Source organism: Siphateles boraxobius, unplaced genomic scaffold (assembly GCF_051911475.1).
Source record: "Siphateles boraxobius isolate OS27281-9 unplaced genomic scaffold, OSU_SipBor_1 8, whole genome shotgun sequence".
Classification (NCBI taxonomy): Eukaryota; Metazoa; Chordata; class Actinopteri; order Cypriniformes; family Leuciscidae; genus Siphateles; species Siphateles boraxobius.
The window spans coordinates 32,647,373-32,665,807 of NW_027509208.1; the positions used below are offsets into that span (position 1 = coordinate 32,647,373).

Here is an 18,435-nt window from a genome sequence, read left to right on the forward strand (position 1 = left end):
CACACGCATGTTCCGCAGGAAATGCTCTGTTTCTAGTTAGTGGTGCTTGCCTATGGCAAAGCAACACTAGTGTTATTGTGCATACTTATTAGTGGTGCTTGCCTATGGCAAAGCAACACTAGTGTTATTGTGCATACTTATTATTCTTCTGGCCACTTTTTGACGCGCTACTCCTCCCGCAGTTTTTGTCACAGACCCATGAATGAGGTGTCAAAACGTGCGGCCTGTTCGGGAATGGTGTGCTATGACTTTTATAAGCGATCGGGGGTACGATGTTCGCCCCAGGGGCGAAAAACCGGCCGAAAAATCCCATAGACTTAACATTGCGTCAAACTTTGACGAGTCGTAGCTCGGAACGAGGATGTCGCAGAAACGTGTAATTTACCACATTTGAAGAGGCTGACAGGCTCTGTAAGAATATACCACACAATGGGGTAAAAGTTGCACCCCTGGGGGGCAGGAGCTGCCCAAAGTTGCCCCATTGACTTACTATGGTGTAGGACGGCCCATGAAATGGGCCGTCCTACACCATAGAAACCGCTTTTATATTGAACATAACTCTGGATCACAGTGTCGTAGAGACAAAGGGGCGGGCTTATTTTACTCAGACGGCCAATCAGTCTCTCAGGATCATTGTGAAGCTATCTAGCCACGCCCTAGCAACCATTTAGAGCTCCTTAGCAACAAGTTCCATAGACTTCCATTGAAACAGATCAAAGGGATATCTCAGAATATAAGAGTCACAGAAACATGAGGGTGGGCTCGTTTGACTCGGGGCAGCAAACAGCCAATCCTGAATCACCTCAACACTTACTGGCCACGCCCTAGCAACCATTGTCAAGCACCTTAGCAACCAAAATCCAAACAGGGATATCTTCCATTCTGAATGTCACAGAGGCATGGGAGTTGGTTTATATCATTTATACTGACAAGCAGCCTTTGGAGTTTCATGATTGGCAGCTGCCAAGCCACTCCCTAGCAACCAAACAGAGTACCCTAGCAACCATTTTGCAAGACCTATATCTCTGCATCAAAACATCGTATAGAGATGGGGGTTGGTTTATACATTCACATTGACTTTGGAGCTTCATGATTGGCAGCTGCCAAGCCACTCCCTAGCAACCAAACAGAGTACCCTAGCAACCGTTTTGCAAGACCAATATCTCTGCATCAGAACATCGTATAGAGATGGGGGTTGGCTCTTTTGACTCATGCTAGCAAACAGGACTTGCTACATGTTAGACATGCTAGCAGTGAATAGCTACATGCTAATATTGATTAGCTAAGTGCTAAATCATGCCATGAACATTATAAAAACTCTATAGTAACCAAATGTGAACACTACCAACCACCTAGTAACACCATAGCAACCATCCAGAATACCATACCACTCAGAACACCCTAGCAACCGCCTAGCAACACCCTAGCAACCACCCAGAACACCCTAGCAACCGCCTAGCAACACCCTAGCAACCACCCAAAACACCCTAGCAACCACCTAGCAACACCATAGCAACCACCCGGAACACCCTAGCAACCGCCTAGCAACTACCCGAAACACCTTAGCAACCACCCAGAATACCCTAGCAACCGCATAGCAACACCATAGCAACCACCCAGAACACCCTAGCAACCGCCTAGCAACACCCTAACAACCACCCAGAACACCCTAGCAACCGCCTAGCAACACCATAGCAACTACCCAGAACACCCTACCAACTGCCTAGCAACACCCTAGCAACCACCCAGAACACCCTAGCAACCGGCTAGCAACACCCTAGCAACCACCCAAAATATTATGTCACTCAGTATTCTGGGTGGTTGCTAGGGTGTTGCTAGGCGGTTGCTAGGGTATTCATGCTAGCCCATGAAATGGGCCGTCCTACACCATAGAAACCGCTTTTATATTGAACATAATTCTGGATCACAGTGTCGTAGAGACAAAGGGGCGGGCTCATTTTACTCAGACGGCCAATCAGTCTCTCAGGATCATTGTGAAGCTATCTAGCCACGCCCTAGCAACCATTTAGAGCTCCTTAGCAACAAGTTCCATAGACTTCCATTGAAACAGATCAAAGGGATATCTCAGAATATAAGAGTCATAGAAACATGAGGGTGGGCTCGTTTGACTCGGGGCAGCAAACAGCCAATCCTGAATCACCTCAACACTTACTGGCCACGCCCTAGCAACCATTGTCGAGCACCTTAGCAACCAAAATCCAAACAGGGATATCTTCCATTCTGAATGTCACAGAGGCATGGGAGTTGGTTTATATCATTTATACTGACAAGCAGCCTTTGGAGTTTCATGATTGGCAGCTGCCAAGCCACTCCCTAGCAACCAAACAGAGTACCCTAGCAACCATTTTGCAAGACCAATATCTCTGCATCAAAACATCGTATAGAGATGGGGGTTGGTTTATACATTCACATTGACTTGAGCTTCATGATTGGCAGCTGCCAAGCCACTCCCTAGCAACCAAACAGAGTACCCTAGCAACCGTTTTGCAAGACCAGTATCTCTGCATCAGAACATCATATAGAGATGGGGGTTGGCTCTTTTGACTCATGCTAGCAAACAGGACTTGCTACATGCTACACATGCTAGCAGCAAATAGCTACATGCTATTAGTGATAAGAAAAGTGCTCAATCATGCCAAGTAAATGTAAAGAACTCCAATAGTAACCATCTGTGACAACTACCAACCACCTAGTAACACCATAGCAACCACCCAGATAACCCTAGCAACACCCTAGCAACCACCCAGAACACCCTAGCAACTGCCTAGCAACACCCTAGCAACCACCCAGAACACCCTAGCAACTGCCTAGCAACACCCTAGCAACCACCCAGAACATCCTAGCAACAGCCTAGCAACCACCCACAATACCCTAGCAACACCATAGCAACCACCCAGAATACCCTAGCAACCGCCTAGCAACATCATAGCAACTACCCAGAACGCCCTAGCAACTGCCTAGCAACACTCTAGCAACCACCCTGAATACCCTAGCAACCGCCTAGCGACACCATAGCAACCACCCAGAACACCCTAGCAACCACCTAGCAACCACCTAGTAATACTTTAGCAACCATGCTAGCATCATGCTAGCAACATGCTAAACATGCTAGCATCATGCTAGCAACATGCTAATCATGCTAGCAACATGCTAATCATGCTAGCATGATGCTAGAAACATGCTAATCATGCTAGCAACTAGCTACAAACAATGCTAGCAACAGGCTAATCATGCTAGCATCATGCTAGCAACATGCTAATCATGCTAGTTCTTATTATTTTTCTTCTGGCCACTTTTTGACGCGCTACTCCTCCCGCAGTTTTTGTCACAGACCCACGAATGAGGCGTCAAAACGTGCGGCCTGTTCGGGAATGGTGTGCTATGACTTTCATAAGGGATCGGGGGTACGATGTTCGCCCCAGGGGCGAAAAACCGGCCGAAAAATCCCATAGACTTAACATTGCGTCAAACTTTGCCTACGACTCGTAGGTCGGAACGAGGACGTCGCAGAAACGTGTAATTTACCACATTTGAAGAGGCTGACAGGCTCTGTAAGAACATACCACACAATGGGGTAAAAGTTGCACCCCTGGGGGGCAGGAGCTGCCCAAAGTTTCCCCATTGACAAACTATGGTGTAGGACGGCCCATGAAATGGGCCGTCCTACACCATAGAAACAGCTTTTATATTGAACATAACTCTGGATCACAGTGTCATAGAGACAAGGGGGCGGGCTCATTTTACTCAGACAACCAATCAGTCTCTCAGGATCATTGTAAAGCTATCAAGCCACGCCCTAGCAACCATTTAGAGCACCTTAGCAACAACTCCCATAGACTTCCATTGAAAGAGATCGAAGGGATATCTCTGGACTGAATTGTCATAGAAACATGAGGGTGGTCTCGTTTGACTCGGGGCAGCAAACAGCCAATCATGAATCACCTCAACACTTCCTAGCCACACCCTAGCAACCACTGTCGAGCACCTTAGCAACCAAAATCCAAAGAGGAATATCGTCCATTCTGAATGTCACAGAGGCATGGGAGTTGGTTTATATCATTCATACTGACAAGAAGCCTTTGGAGTTTCATGATTGGCAGCTGCCAAGCCACTCCCTAGCAACCAAACAGAGTACCCTAGCAACCGCTTTGCAAGAACGATATCTCTGCATCAGAACATCGTATAGAGATGGGGGTTGGCTCTTTTGACTCATGCTAGCAAACAGGACTTGCTACATGCTACACATGCTAGCAAGGAATAGCTACATGCTAATATTGATTAGCTAAGCGTTAAATCATGCCAATAAAATGCTACAAACTCAACAGTAACCATCTTTGACAACTACCAACCACCTAGTAACACCATAGCAACCACCCAAATTACCCTAGCAACACCCTAGCAACCACCCAGAACACCCTAGCAACTGCCTAGCAACGCCCTAGCAACCACCCAGAATACCCTAGCAACCGCCTAGCAACACCCTACCAACCACCCATAATACCCTAGCAACCACCCAGAACACCCTAGCAACCGCCTAGCAACACCATAGCAACTACCCAGAACACCCTAGCAACTGCCTAGCAACCACCCAGAACACCCTAGCAACCGGCTAGCAACACCCTAGCAACCACCCAAAATACCCTAGCAACCGCCTAGCAACACCAAAGCAACCACCCAGAACACCCTAGCAACCACCTAGCAACCACCCAGATCACCCTAGCAACGCCCTAGCAACCCCCCATAATACCCTAGCAACCAACCAGAACACCATAGCAACCACCCAGAATACCCTAGCAACCACCCAAAACACCCTAGCAACCACTCAGAACACCTTAGCAACGCCCTAGCAACCTCCTGAACAACATGAATAAGCCATATCTCAGCTCCAGAACATAGTAAAGACATGTTTGTTGGCTCGTATGCAATCATGTACCACACCCTAGCAACCGAGTGGCGAGTTTTGCCACTGCAAGCACCACTTCACATTTTCTTCTGGAAATGTACATTCTAGTTTTAGGTAGCATTCAATAAAACCTTGAAGCCTTGAAAACACATACACCTAGTTTACTGAAAAAAAAAGTGCAATCTGTCACGACACATTAAAGAGCCACAAAATAGTAGACCTATTTATGGTTTAATTTTCTTTGACTGACCAAATTTGAAAGTTGAGACTTTATTAAATGTTACCTTCTTGTTCCTGTCTGTCAGCGCATTGTCAGGTGTCCTCTATGTATTTTTTCACGACATTAATAGCTGGGTCAATGACATATAAGGATTTTCAACAGGCCGATTTTAAAATACCAACAACAAAAAATGCCTGTTGCAATTGTTCAAACATTTAGGATGTTGTGTACAAATAAATTCATATAAAATTTTTAATTTAAGTAATTTTAGTGTTTCTTCATCTAGATGAATTGGCCATAGCCTTAAAAAATGTCATGTGATGTGACCGTGATTTATCTTAAAATTAATTAATTTCCTCAATATGCTTAACATTTTTTTTAAGTTCTTAGTAGTTAAAGTGTTAAGAAACAAAGTATTTGCATTTCTTTTAAGTTTTTGTAAATAATGATCACATTGTTTTTGTTCTATAATTTTAGAGTTGCCGCCTTAAATCTAGTTAACAGACTTATTTTTCCTGTAAATCACATAAACTGATAAAAATGTTTTAAAAATATCATTCACTTAAGCATACTTTATCAGTGATTCATATTTCAGCCACAGAAATAAGATATTTTATTTTAAATTTAATACAGAGATTGCTTTTATTGGTCACACCACATGATGAGTGGTCGCTCCAAATGACAACGATGACCTTATAGTTAAAATATATATTTAAAGAGATCAATGAACAATGCATTTTATACAAAAAATAGATTTAAACCACATTTTATACAAAATTCACAGAATGTTTCTGAACACAAACATTTTATAAACATTTTTTTTATAAAAATCATATCGCAAACATAAGTGCACCATTTCATTTAACTTGACTTAGAATTTCTTTCTAACAAATAATAATGTTATATATATATATATATATATATATATATATATATATATATTAGTGGTGGGCCGTTATCGGCGCTAACGTGCTGCGTTAACGTGAGACTCTTATTGGGCGATAAAAAAAATATCGCCGTTAATCTATTCTCAAAGTTGGGTTGGGATCATAAAATAGCTTTTTCGAATATCGTTATATTTTCGCCTACTGTCACAGATCGCGCAGCAGGGTATTTTCCTGTCAGGGACACAAGGTGTATACTTTTACATAGGGCTGGGTACCGAGTTCGGTACTTTTTAGGTACCGACCGAATTGCCTCGATACTACCGAGTATCGAAAAATGTCTTGTTTTTCGGTACCAAGTTTCGGTACCTAACTGGTTAATCTCGTCAACGTCAGTGAAACAATAAGCATGCAGCATGATTGGCTGTGGCGGAAAAACACTAGTTTACACGGCTGCCTAGAGACGTGGCTCGTCGCACGTGAGGCTGTAGTGTGTGTGTGTGTGTGTGTGTAAGCGTCCCAACCCAGATAGATAGAAAATATGTGGAAATGATCAAAAGTGTACCTACCTATGTCAGAAGGCAACACGGTAAATCATAAGAAAAGCGCACAGAATATAGGCTACTTGAGAGTAGAAAGTTTATCCGTCTTCGACTGCAAGAACTGGAGCGCGTCACAAATGAACCGAAACACAGCGTATAGGATACTAGCCTCACATACATGAGGAATAGTCCTATATACGGTCAAAATATATCTATTTTTAAACGAAACAATTAGAAATAAATAGTTTGATTACCTAATCCATATAGGCACGCGCGCACGTTCACTACTGCAGGAATGACGAGTCAGCATCGCAATAATCATCTTTGCTGCCAACTCACTGTAAACACGTGTTCATTAATAAACAATTAAAATATCTCCTTGCTATCGTTTCCCGACACATCCATAATCATTAGGCTACTTTCGCCAGTGCTTTGCGGCAAGCTTCATGTGTGCTGAGCGCGAGGCACATATCTCGCCCCCAGTAGCCTATATTTAATTCAATTCACATTTGTTATAGCATTTTTCACAATACATATCGTTTCAAAGTAGCTTTTCATTCAGTTTCATTGTTAAACAATGCATTAAGAAAAATGAGCTAATTGAAGTAAAGAATACATGTTGTTAAATGATTAGGAAACAGAAAACTTTAGCATTGGTGCTTTTTTACATACTCAAAATATGTGTAAAAAAGTCAACAAACTGACTGAAAAAATAAGTTTTTTTTTTTTTTAGGTGTTGTTATATTGTTAAAACTGGTTTCATAAAATTGGTATCGAAAAAAGTATAGATCAGGAACCGGTATCAAAGCCAAGGTATCGGTATCTAAAATTTTGTTATGATACCCAGCCCTACTTTTACATGTTACGTTGGGCGACGTTCCTCTCGTTACTTTATTTTAATGCAATACATGTTGTTAGATGAGTTTATTCCAAGCGCGCTGTATCTTTTTATGGGCATGAGCGATGCTCCATTTACAAATGAATCACTCTTTTGAGTCGATTCTGTTCAAAGACTTCATCAAACAAGTTGGCAGATCTGTCTAAATCGGTTCGCGAATCAGTCTGAATGAGCTGTTCAGTTTCCTCACGCACTGAATCGTCTGAAGCGCGTTCAATCACACTCGACTCAAAGTCGTAACAGGAAGATTTAAGAACATCAAGAGCGTTGGATGAAGTGGCCATAGATCTACAGTATAGTTTAGTCTAGTGAAAGCAAATCTGCAAATGCATCATATTTTTGCCAGCGATGAAGAAGTTGAACATCTTCGTAAGCTGTCTGTGAATGAATGATTCCACAGGACGATAATGTTACATTCGATTTCATTTCATTCAGGTAATACATTTTACAACCAAACAGATTATTACGCCACGATAGCACTACTAAAAAGTATGACATTATCCGTGTTTTGGACATATACATTAATTTATACAAAAAAACGCTTCAGAGTGTCGGCACACTGGCAAAGGTTAACAGGTTAAATAAGATACCGTTGTGTACAGTTTATGAAATGAACACCCGCCAGCCGGCGGTAATGTGTGTGTATTGCGCAGGGGCATAGTCACACGATAGTTTACATTGATTGAAACTAATTTGTTTAAAAAGGAGGAGGCTATTGCCGGTAGAGGCAGGTTCACATAACGAGCATCTGATTTGGCAATGCAAAAACGGACTGTGTAGCTACGTCGTGCTTATTGTTTTTTTTCTTCTTCCAATTAGCCTACTATGTTAAAAAAAATGACGAAAACATGTTACTTGTTCAAGTAATAAACAATTTGTTTGACAAATCGCTAAAGATGAAAATGACCTCCCTTTCTGTCATTGTGAGTGTGCATTTTTTTTTTTTGGAACGATATTCGACTATTTCTCCTCTATTGTCGAATGGCATTTTTGGCAGAAATTCACATCTCTACGCGAGGCGAACTTTTCTCAAAAACTTACTTTTAGTCATTATTTGGGTAGCACACATATTCTGAATGCCTTCGGCAGAATTTAAATGAGCCATTTTAATCTAGATTAATTCCAAGATTACAGTGAGATTAATTTAGATTAAAAAAAAATAATCTATGCCCACCTCTAATATATATATAAATAAATATTGTATATAGGTAACATTTGGGGTCAATAGTTTTTTTTATTACTTTTTACTTTATTAATACTTTTATTAATCAAGGACAAATTAAATTGATAAAGTGACAGTAAAGATATTTAGGCTAGAATGTTACAAAAGATTATATTTAAAATAAATGCTGTTCTTTTGAACTTTCTATTCATCAAATAATCCTGACATATAAAATGTATCCCAGTTTCCACAATTTTCAGTAGTAACGAAAATAGTATAACTAAAATCCTCAATCCGGAAATTGAGCGTTAGATCTAGAGCATAGATAATAATCAAGTTTCTTGAGCAGCAAATCATTATATTAGAATGATTTCTGAAGGATCATGCGACACTGAAGACTGGAGTAATGATGCTGAAAATGTAGCTTTGGTCACAGGAATAAATTACAGTTTACTATATATATATATATATATATTCACATAGAAACCAGCTATTTTAAACTGTAATAATATTTCACTCTTATGCTAGCAAGGTACTCCACTCTTCCTGCAGGGTCAGAATTTTTACTTCACTTGGCATTGGCATCTGGTAAAATAGATCAAAATAGTTTTAAATAAATAAAAAGGCAATAATAAATAAATTACTAATAAATGCATAATTACTAAACTAAAATTACATGCTATAACTTTTTTTGTTGCATTTTTCTCATATTGTACAAAGAGTAAACATAAACCACCTGAAATATAAAAAAAAATACCAAATTGCATAAAAATCTATTCCACATTATACTAAATTAAAGTACTTTTTGTATATAAACCATCAATTGAATATAAAAGCACAAAACCTGCCAATCTAGGACATATATCTATCATGAAAAACAGTCTGCAGTGGTCACACCACATGATATTTGGTCAAACCACATGATATTTTCAAATTCAGTCAAAATTTACAGGCACAGAATTGGTCACCTAAACAAAACAAGCTAGCTTTCCACAAAAGGTCAAAACAAAATTTTGAATAAAAATATATATTTGTAGAAATAACTTTAATATTAATTTTTTTTAAGGTCAAACCACATGACATCCAACTTTGGTAACTGCATACCAACCATTACAAAGGTTTATATTTTTTACAAACCTGCTTGTGGGTTCCATGGGTCCTTGGTAAATTTGGAATATGATGTAACTTCCTGTGTTTGAATAGTTTTCAACATAAAAGTCCCAAAATGGTAGTTCCTTGATGGTCGCACCACATGATATTTCAAAAAATGGACATCATCGGACAAAGTTTGTTTGTATATTATGATGGAAATATAACTACAAATGCTTTGATTTTTTTTTTTACAGAATTACAAAACACTTTGGAAATCATGCTCTAATAAATTTAGAGTAATTTCAAAGACGTTTTCAAAACAGAAGTTAGGACCGGACGGTCGCACCACATGATATTTTGACACTTAAAATATCAAAAAAAGTTACAAATAACTATGTTTTTTTAAAAGTTAAAGTGAGTACATACATGGGAGAGGTACTACAAATATACAGTATCTTTTTATGCATTTAAACCCGTTTTTACCTGAACAAATGCAATCGGAAAGAAAATGTAGGCGTCACGTCATTGACCCAGCTATAAGCGCATACTTGCAGCAGTCTCGCACGCACTTAGAGCTCGTGTGAATTGCACGCATAAAATGAAGTTAAGAAACAACCTCAATCCATCAGGAAACGCCACAGGTCGCTGCATTTCACTGCGCTTCATGAGATTTTTTCCTTTTGCGCGAAGAACCCGTTCGCCGGAGATGTGTTAAAGGAGCATTCGACAACTATTTAAACTTAATAAAACCGTTTAGAAATCATTTGGATGGTTTAATAACCTGTTCTGGTGGGAATGGTGACTTTCCCCGCTCCCCCCAGCATTCCCAGGCGGAAAACCAACCTTGCAACATGAGGATTAACGTCCCGGTAAGTTGGAAATATGAAGTCTCGTGAGAAGCGAGAACGAGCGAGAAACACAAACTGCTTTACGGCTATTCAACATAAACACACACGCCGCCCTCAATGTGTATGATGTATTACCCACTTCGGTAGACATGGCTCCACACGATAAAGTTGGGTGGCTCCGATAACAGCAAATGCACATGAGCAGCGGTAGAAAGGGGGAGGAGGGTGCCGCAAGTGAGTTTTCTTATGACATTGTTGTGAAATATACGCCTCACAGCTGTAGGGGGAGCTCGCTGAGAAAACATGCGACAACAAAAGTGAAAATCAGTGAAGGAATAGCTAGAGTTGGCGAATGCCCCTTTAAAAGATAGCGGAGTGCATTCATGATTATTAGGCTTCCGGTATAATAATCATCCTGGCTCCGGGTCTGAGTGAGTAATTTACTCTTTAAAATAAAATACTTTATTTACTAATTTAAGACTGCTCTTATGAGGACACTCGACAATACGGACAGTTTGGCATAATTTTTGTGTGTTATGGTTCATTTTTCTGTGGGTTGTGTGTGTGTGTGTGTGTGTGTGTGTGTGTGTGTGTGTGTGTGTACTTTAGAGGAATGAGTGCGTGCCGCCTTGCACTTCTGATAGTCTGAGGAGCCACTCGTGTTGCTTATACGCGCATATTATGCGTCGAATATATTATGCTTCGAAGTAATCGATAATGTCGACGCGTTGTCCCAGTCCTACAGTCAACACAATGAAACTCTCTCCAAGATGATTCAATGTTACTATTATTATACTTGATCTGTAGATAAACGTCTATGGTTTCGCATAAAACAACTTTATATTGTTGGACTTTATTGCTGTAACTTATTCATGTTACTTTCTACCGGGTGTCTGTTGATTCGCAACACTAAAGTAGAGTCAGAGCACTATAACTGTTCTTCACGCGCACAGTAACTGAAATTTAAAACTGTTAAAAGAAAACGCTGAATAAACTATTGCATAGATAGATACTGTATAATACACTACGCATCAATAGGTATTTCCTTTATGTTTTGAACAATGCGGACTCGACGCGCTGCGACTCCATGTTGCTTCAAGCACATCATTCTGCGCTCGGGATGCGCATAAACGTATCATAATACAATGACACAATGAAAGATTATTAATAGCCTTTCTTGTTCTGTTCTATCTATCATATGTTGCTGCCTCAAACAGCTGTGCTATACATTTAAAACATGTCTCAATTTTATAGTAGCCTATAGCCATATATAAAATAATTTATCTTTTTGATTTTTGTTATCTTGTTTTTCATGAATGTATTTTACAATAATACAAAGAGCAATGTGTAACGTTTTAACAGATTTAGTGTTACACTTATAGTCTCTTATTTGTTCCCCACTAAATGTTTTTTCACTTAAATGTTTAGATTTTATACAATTATTGTGCACTCATGATTTTCCTAGACTAAATATTACTGCTGAATTATCCACTAATTTAGTTATAATAGCATTTTTGTCATAGATTATGATCATATATTTTTTTGATTTGTTGTTTTTCTTTATAATGAAGTTGTCTGTATTAAGTAGATTGTGTTTAACACACAAAAGAGTGATTATCAGTTCAACACAGAGAGTTGAATAAATTCTACTTGATTTGAAAAAAACGGTTGATAATAGGGCTGGGCGATATGGGCAAAAAAAATTATCACAATAAGTGTTTTATATCAGTCGATATCGATAATTATCACGATAAATGTCACATTTTTATTTCTTTCAAGTTTAAAGGCTCCTAAGTCAAAGTTGTAGAAACCAGAGCGTTAATTGTGGTTTTAAACTACTCTTTATTGTCAGAACATTTCACAAATCTCAGGTAGAACATTCAAACATTTGTCATTTTTCCTTAAAATAAATATCTTAATAGAAAAATGTATTTCTTAGTTTCTGCATGTGCTAATGGGGGATATTGTTTCAAGTCTTGAAACAGGTTTGTGTTGCCTGACTTTGATAGCACGTATCTTCAGCAGTTTGCAGTGCAGGCTGCATATTAATATTACATGTTTTGTCTCTAAACGCATATTTGACAGTGAGTTGACAGTAGTATTAGCTTGAGTTAGGATGCAGATTTACAATGTTAAATTTATGTTCATTAACAAAAACAGTAACATCTGTTAAAAAAAAAACACTCAATTTTATTTGGTAAAATGTAATATTCTGACTTTGAGTTTTATTAAAATTAACCATTGGTCTTCCAGTATCATGCATTTAGATCATGATAACCACAGATAAAACCAGGCATAGCCTATAGCACCTCAATATCATGGCAAAATGTAACTTTATGGTTTCTATGGTATTTGTATGAAAAACAGTAGCCTAAATACATTATTAAATACTGTAATTATATTCCATTAGTCATTTAATACATTGTCTACATTAATAATATAATACAATTCAATATGTATATCCCACATTTCATGGTGCAGTTAATATTACCAGGCTAACGTTACAGTAAATCCATGGTAAATGATGGGAATTTGTAGACGGAAAAGCTGACTGTATCGTTGCGCACAGTGTTTCTCCTGTTTGTCAGTGCTGTTTCATCTGCCTTTAAACTGGTATAAATCACTGAGACATTTGTGTTCTTTGCTGAATTCATGCACTTCTAACTGGATCTCGTGAGCGAGACCGATCAGAGTAAACGCGTCTGCTCTAGTGAGCTCGCGCTGCGCTGCCGTTTGGACTTTGAGCAGAGCGGATAAATGGTCCATGTGGCTCAAATGAGTTTCGTTCCGCTTTTGGCGCATAAACATTATCGAACATTTATCGAACTCTTGATATTGTTTTATCCAGAAAAATCATATCACGATAATTATCGTTTTATCGCCCAGCCCTAGTTGATACTCAGAATTTTTTATATCGGATCGGATCGATTCTGAAAAAAATGGTATCGTTGCATCCCTACTTAGGCTTACAGAAACACATTTGATAATAATCCTTGAATAATTCGCACACAGGACATGGATGGGGAAATGGAGCATGTCTAACTCACTTGTAGTACACAATCAGACACCACGTCCTCTGGAACTTCTGGAAACTTTTGCCGCAGGTGGTGCAGAACCTGGTTGTCAATCTCCTGGTTTCCCTGTGCCATTCGTCTACTGCCAAAACAGAACGGAATTGACCTCAGCACGCATGCGTCGCTCACCCACTATCTTAGCATCTTCTGCAATTAAAGAGAGAAGACAGAAATGCATATTTGTGAGACTGACTAAACAAATGAAAAGCACTGGAAATATGCGACAGATGTAGTCCAATATATTATATATAACGTCGACCAAACAACCAGTGCTGTCGGGCTAAAATTGGCGCCAAAGGCGGAAACACAAGCAATTTGCTCCAGCACCTTAGCCGCAAGCACGTCTTGTAATATCAAGAATGTATGAAATTAAAGTCAGCGGACTCAGCGCCCTCCACATCAGCAGGTAACACGGGGAAAGCAAAAGAAAAGTCGAGCCAAATGTCACTTAAAGACGCGTTTGCTAGCGGGACTTACTACGTCAGAAAAAGCAAACGGTGGATCGAGATTACAAACACTATCACTAGCCACATAGCCAAAGACATGGTCCCGATTAATACAGTCGAAAAAGGCGGCTTCAAGCATGCAGGGAACTACACTGCGACCAAAATGGTCGCATATGCGACCTTTTGAAATGCCATTGCGACCCTAATTTTTAATGGGTCACAAATGTATCACCGTTTGATTATTTTTTTACCTACCTAATGTTTTAGGCAATATGCTATGATTTACTATGAGCATTTATTAAAACAGAAATGTGTATTTTAAGAATACGTTTTATAACGCGCTCTGAGCATTCAACACATCAAGTTGGCTTCGCGGATTCGCGCTTGTTTAACTGAGAGAACGAGCAGAGAGAGTGAAAGCCCCAGTCGCGCGCGCGCTCTCTCTCCCTCCCTCGCTCATAATAATGAATTGAGTTGACTGAATATCTTTGAGAATACACGATGGTAAAAGGTCGGAAGACCGAAGTTTTTTTTTTTCTGAACTACCACTGGTTGTGAATTGTGCTAAAATAACGTTGCCTCATCTTCTCTGAAAAGCTTTCCACACATTCAGATGGCATAAACCACTCTTTCAATAAACAAAACAAAAAATCTATCTGGTAATGAAATGTTTTCTGTGTTGAGACAAATCTTGTGCGATGTCCTAAACTGCCTGGATAATCACACAACGTGTGCCGTGGTCCGTTAATGACACGTCCAATTCGCGAACTGACTCCTTTGAACCGATTCACTTTAATGAATGGTTAAAATAACAACTGATCTGTCCAACACTGAACTCAAGAGTCATTCTAGAATGATTCATTCTTTCCAAGTAGAGCTATTCAAGTCATCTGGTGAAATTGTTTTTATATCGCAATATATATCGCAGAAAAATCAAATATCGCAATGTCATTTTTTTACCAATATCGTGCAGCCCTACTGTAAATTCTGTGGGCCTTCAATTGCAGGACTGTCCAAATTTGTAACTGCGTAAAAACAATTCAAACACGAATCATTGAAGCTTCACAATGACATATTATATTTATTTTACTTTTCCTTAAGAGTTCAGAAGTCTGCCCATCTGTGCCAACCATAGCATGGTGAAATCCAAAATAAATTAATTTAGCACTTTATTGTGTAGGCTACTGTATTTTCTATTGCAGTAAATCTATCCCAACCATTTTTAAAGAAAACAAGAAGGCATGTGTTTTAAAAGATGGAGAGTAAAATAAAAAGCACATCTGTATGCAATACAGTTTCACTATTGGTCATTATTATCCAGAGCGGCTTACTATATAAATAATTTGTGCGACCAAATCATGTTTTGCGCTAGTAACTGAAAAAGTTAGTAGCGCAAGTGCCACCAGTGGAAAATGTTAGTGTAGTTCCCTGGCATGTGTAATGTAACTGGGCTTGAACTAATGCAAGTTGCACACCTTTTTTATTTATGCAAGTTGCCTTTGCATGCTGTTCACTTATACTATTTATTTGAATGTGAATATACCTCAAAGCCCATATTAATGCAAATTGTCACTTCACTAAGTCACTTGTTTTTTATTTCCTTTTAAGATTTACTTGAAAGTTGTTCTACTTTTTGTATTGGTTTTTGTAAAAAAAAAGTGAAATTTGCACAGTAAAATAAAAGTTCTGTATTTTGACTGCAACTGTCTTTGCACTATGATTCCTCACTTGATTAGAATCATGACTGGCTCTTATTTGTAAACAACAGTATAGTGTTCTAGGGCCATGCAAACCTGTATTACTAGTGTGGAATTATTCTACAATATTCACTAATGACAGTAAGATAGACCATCCTAAGTCAATTTACTGCAGTAATTCATCTCTCAACCAGTAGAAAATGCTTTGAACACCTGATTATGCATGAAAAAAAACCCGCCATAAACCGGAAAACCGGCATAATTTTGAAAAAAAAAAAAAACGTGATATCATTTTTTGGTCAAACCGCCCAGCACTACCTTCAGGTGTCCATTCATGTTTATTCTGTAACTGAGGAAGAGATGATCGAGTTTACTCACGCTCCGCGCTGCCGCTTGCAATGAGGAGCCTAGTACAGTGATCTGTCACGACACATCAAAGCGCCAAAACGGCATTTATTGTTTGAATTTCGTGATCAAATAGACAGAATTTGAAAGATTACACCTTGCTTATTATCGAAAGTAAAAAACACGGAGCTTGCTATTATATGGTGTTAATGGTGGTTAGGCTACAAAACTGATTTTGTTGTGTACACATAAGATTGAATGAGCAAGGGCCGGGTCGGGGTAGCAGGGGGCGGGGCATGTTCGGCACGCCATGAGAGTATCACGATACATATCATGGGTTCTGAATCGCGTTTTTTCAGTTCGGTTTGAATATCGTTACACCCCTAGTAACAGCACTTAAGTTTCTGTCTGCTCTTCTTCCCCGGTGCTGGTCCCACTACTCTCATATTTTAGTCTGAAAGAAAAACTTCCAGAAACACTGAAAGCACTCTTTATTTAATTTTTTTATTTATTCTGATTTATTTCTTTGTCTTATTATTGCTTGTAATTTATTTCTTTGTTATGATTGTATTGTATGATTGTATGGCTGTTTATTTATCTTCAATAAGCTTACTTAGTGACTGATGCAGAATATTAGCTATTAAATTGGCACCCAATTGATAACTTCTATTGAAAAACTATGATTAACCTCCTATGCATTTGGGAAAGTAGGGTTTTCGGTGGAGCTTCCACCATTTCACACTGTTTAAACGCCCAAACTAATTTCAGCTATTAGCCCAGAGACTATTTCACTGCCTTAGATATTGTATACATCTGTTGTGCAATCTGTTTTGGAAAATGAAAGAAAAGTCAATTCACTCGTTGCTCAATAGGAAATATTCCATTTTCTACCCCAAGGCTAAAGAGGCCATTTTAGAGTTGCAAAACACAATTTTTATATAGTGCTTCTAATGCTTGGTTGTTTGAGACACACAGAGAACATATTCATCGCCCTCGGCAAAGCCACAGCTCAACGAAATGAGCCACTGCCTTAACAAGACTCCAGTGGAGAGCTGCGCTGTCTGCCACACCCACACAATGAACGAACAACACAACAAGACTGAACAAAACATATAAGCGCATCCCAAAATCTGTGATGTAGCCCAGGTCCAAAAATAGGCTAACACTGAAAAATAAGCCAAACATGAGCAAATTCAGAGAAAAACATTTATGTTTGGTGAGTAAATGTGGTAAAGCTGTGGCAAGTAAATAAAACTTGGTTACTCGCCAAAAACTGCTAACTTCATAACAAAAGGAATAATTCACCATTTAAGACAAAATGTAAGAATGATTATCTGACATTCACAGAGATATTTAAATCAAAGACATAAACTAGGCCTACCTACTGAAGTATTCATCTGCCGCAACTTGCACATGTTCAAACCACTTTTACCTTAGTGGAAATTTCAGTGGAAAAGTCCACACAATTGTGCAATTTCCTTGAACTTGTCCACCAACAACAAAAATGTCTGGCTTGCGCTTGTTCATATAATGGCACCGAATGGTGTCAAATGAACCATGTTATATTTTATTATATGCATTTAGCATAGTTTTTTTTTCTCTCTCTCTCTGCTATCCATGAGCTTATCACAAAAAGGTCTGGTGTGCAAAAACAAATGGAGTTCAAAATGCAAAACAACTGCTTTGAGCAATGTTTGTGTTGACTACAGTACATGCACCTTTCATCAGGTGTGCATGTCTTCAAGTTTAGAGCAAGTCAAATGTTCAAACAATCTGAAGTTAGCAGGTTACCTGTCACCACTTTTTCCATGTGTTCATATTCCTTCCTTAACTCTAATATCTGCAGTGACAGCATTAAGCAGTACATATGCCACCCATTCCTACACTGTTGTCTGACAATTGTCAGGTACATTTGTACATAACCAATAGAGAAATATCTATTGATAAAGTCAACCAATCTGAACAGCTGGTTTGAAAAAATTGGATTTAATTTAAAAAAAAAAATTCTCTTGAAGTGTGAAGAATACAAAAACAAACGTAAAAACACAATTTTGTATGAACCATTATATTGACTATCAAAGGCCTCTTGCTTAGTGAAGTCCTTAGATCTGATTCAGTTTTTTTTTAATAAAAAAAATTGATCCCTTTGAGAAAACTATAATTTTACCAAAAACAATTTGATTAATTTTATCCTTTATTAACCAAGCCAAGTGTTTGGTTTGGAAAATAATGCACAATGCACACGGAGCCTATTGTTTTAGTACTTCAAAACAAGTATTCTAATGGCCATGTGTGTGATGAGG

General features: G+C 38.8%; 1 protein-coding gene across 5 annotated transcripts in view; it reads right to left on the minus strand.

Annotated features, from left to right (window-relative positions):
- Positions 1-18,435, minus strand: part of tab2 (TGF-beta activated kinase 1 (MAP3K7) binding protein 2) — a 61,420-nt gene that overhangs the window by 20,727 nt on the left and 22,258 nt on the right. For all 5 annotated transcript variants that reach the window (XM_077219649.1, XM_077219647.1, XM_077219651.1 and 2 more), the window contains exon 2: positions 13,618-13,791. In XM_077219649.1, coding sequence (XP_077075764.1) covers positions 13,618-13,719 — 102 coding nt within the window. In that variant the 5' untranslated portion in view covers positions 13,720-13,791. The remainder of the gene's footprint in view (positions 1-13,617; positions 13,792-18,435) is intronic.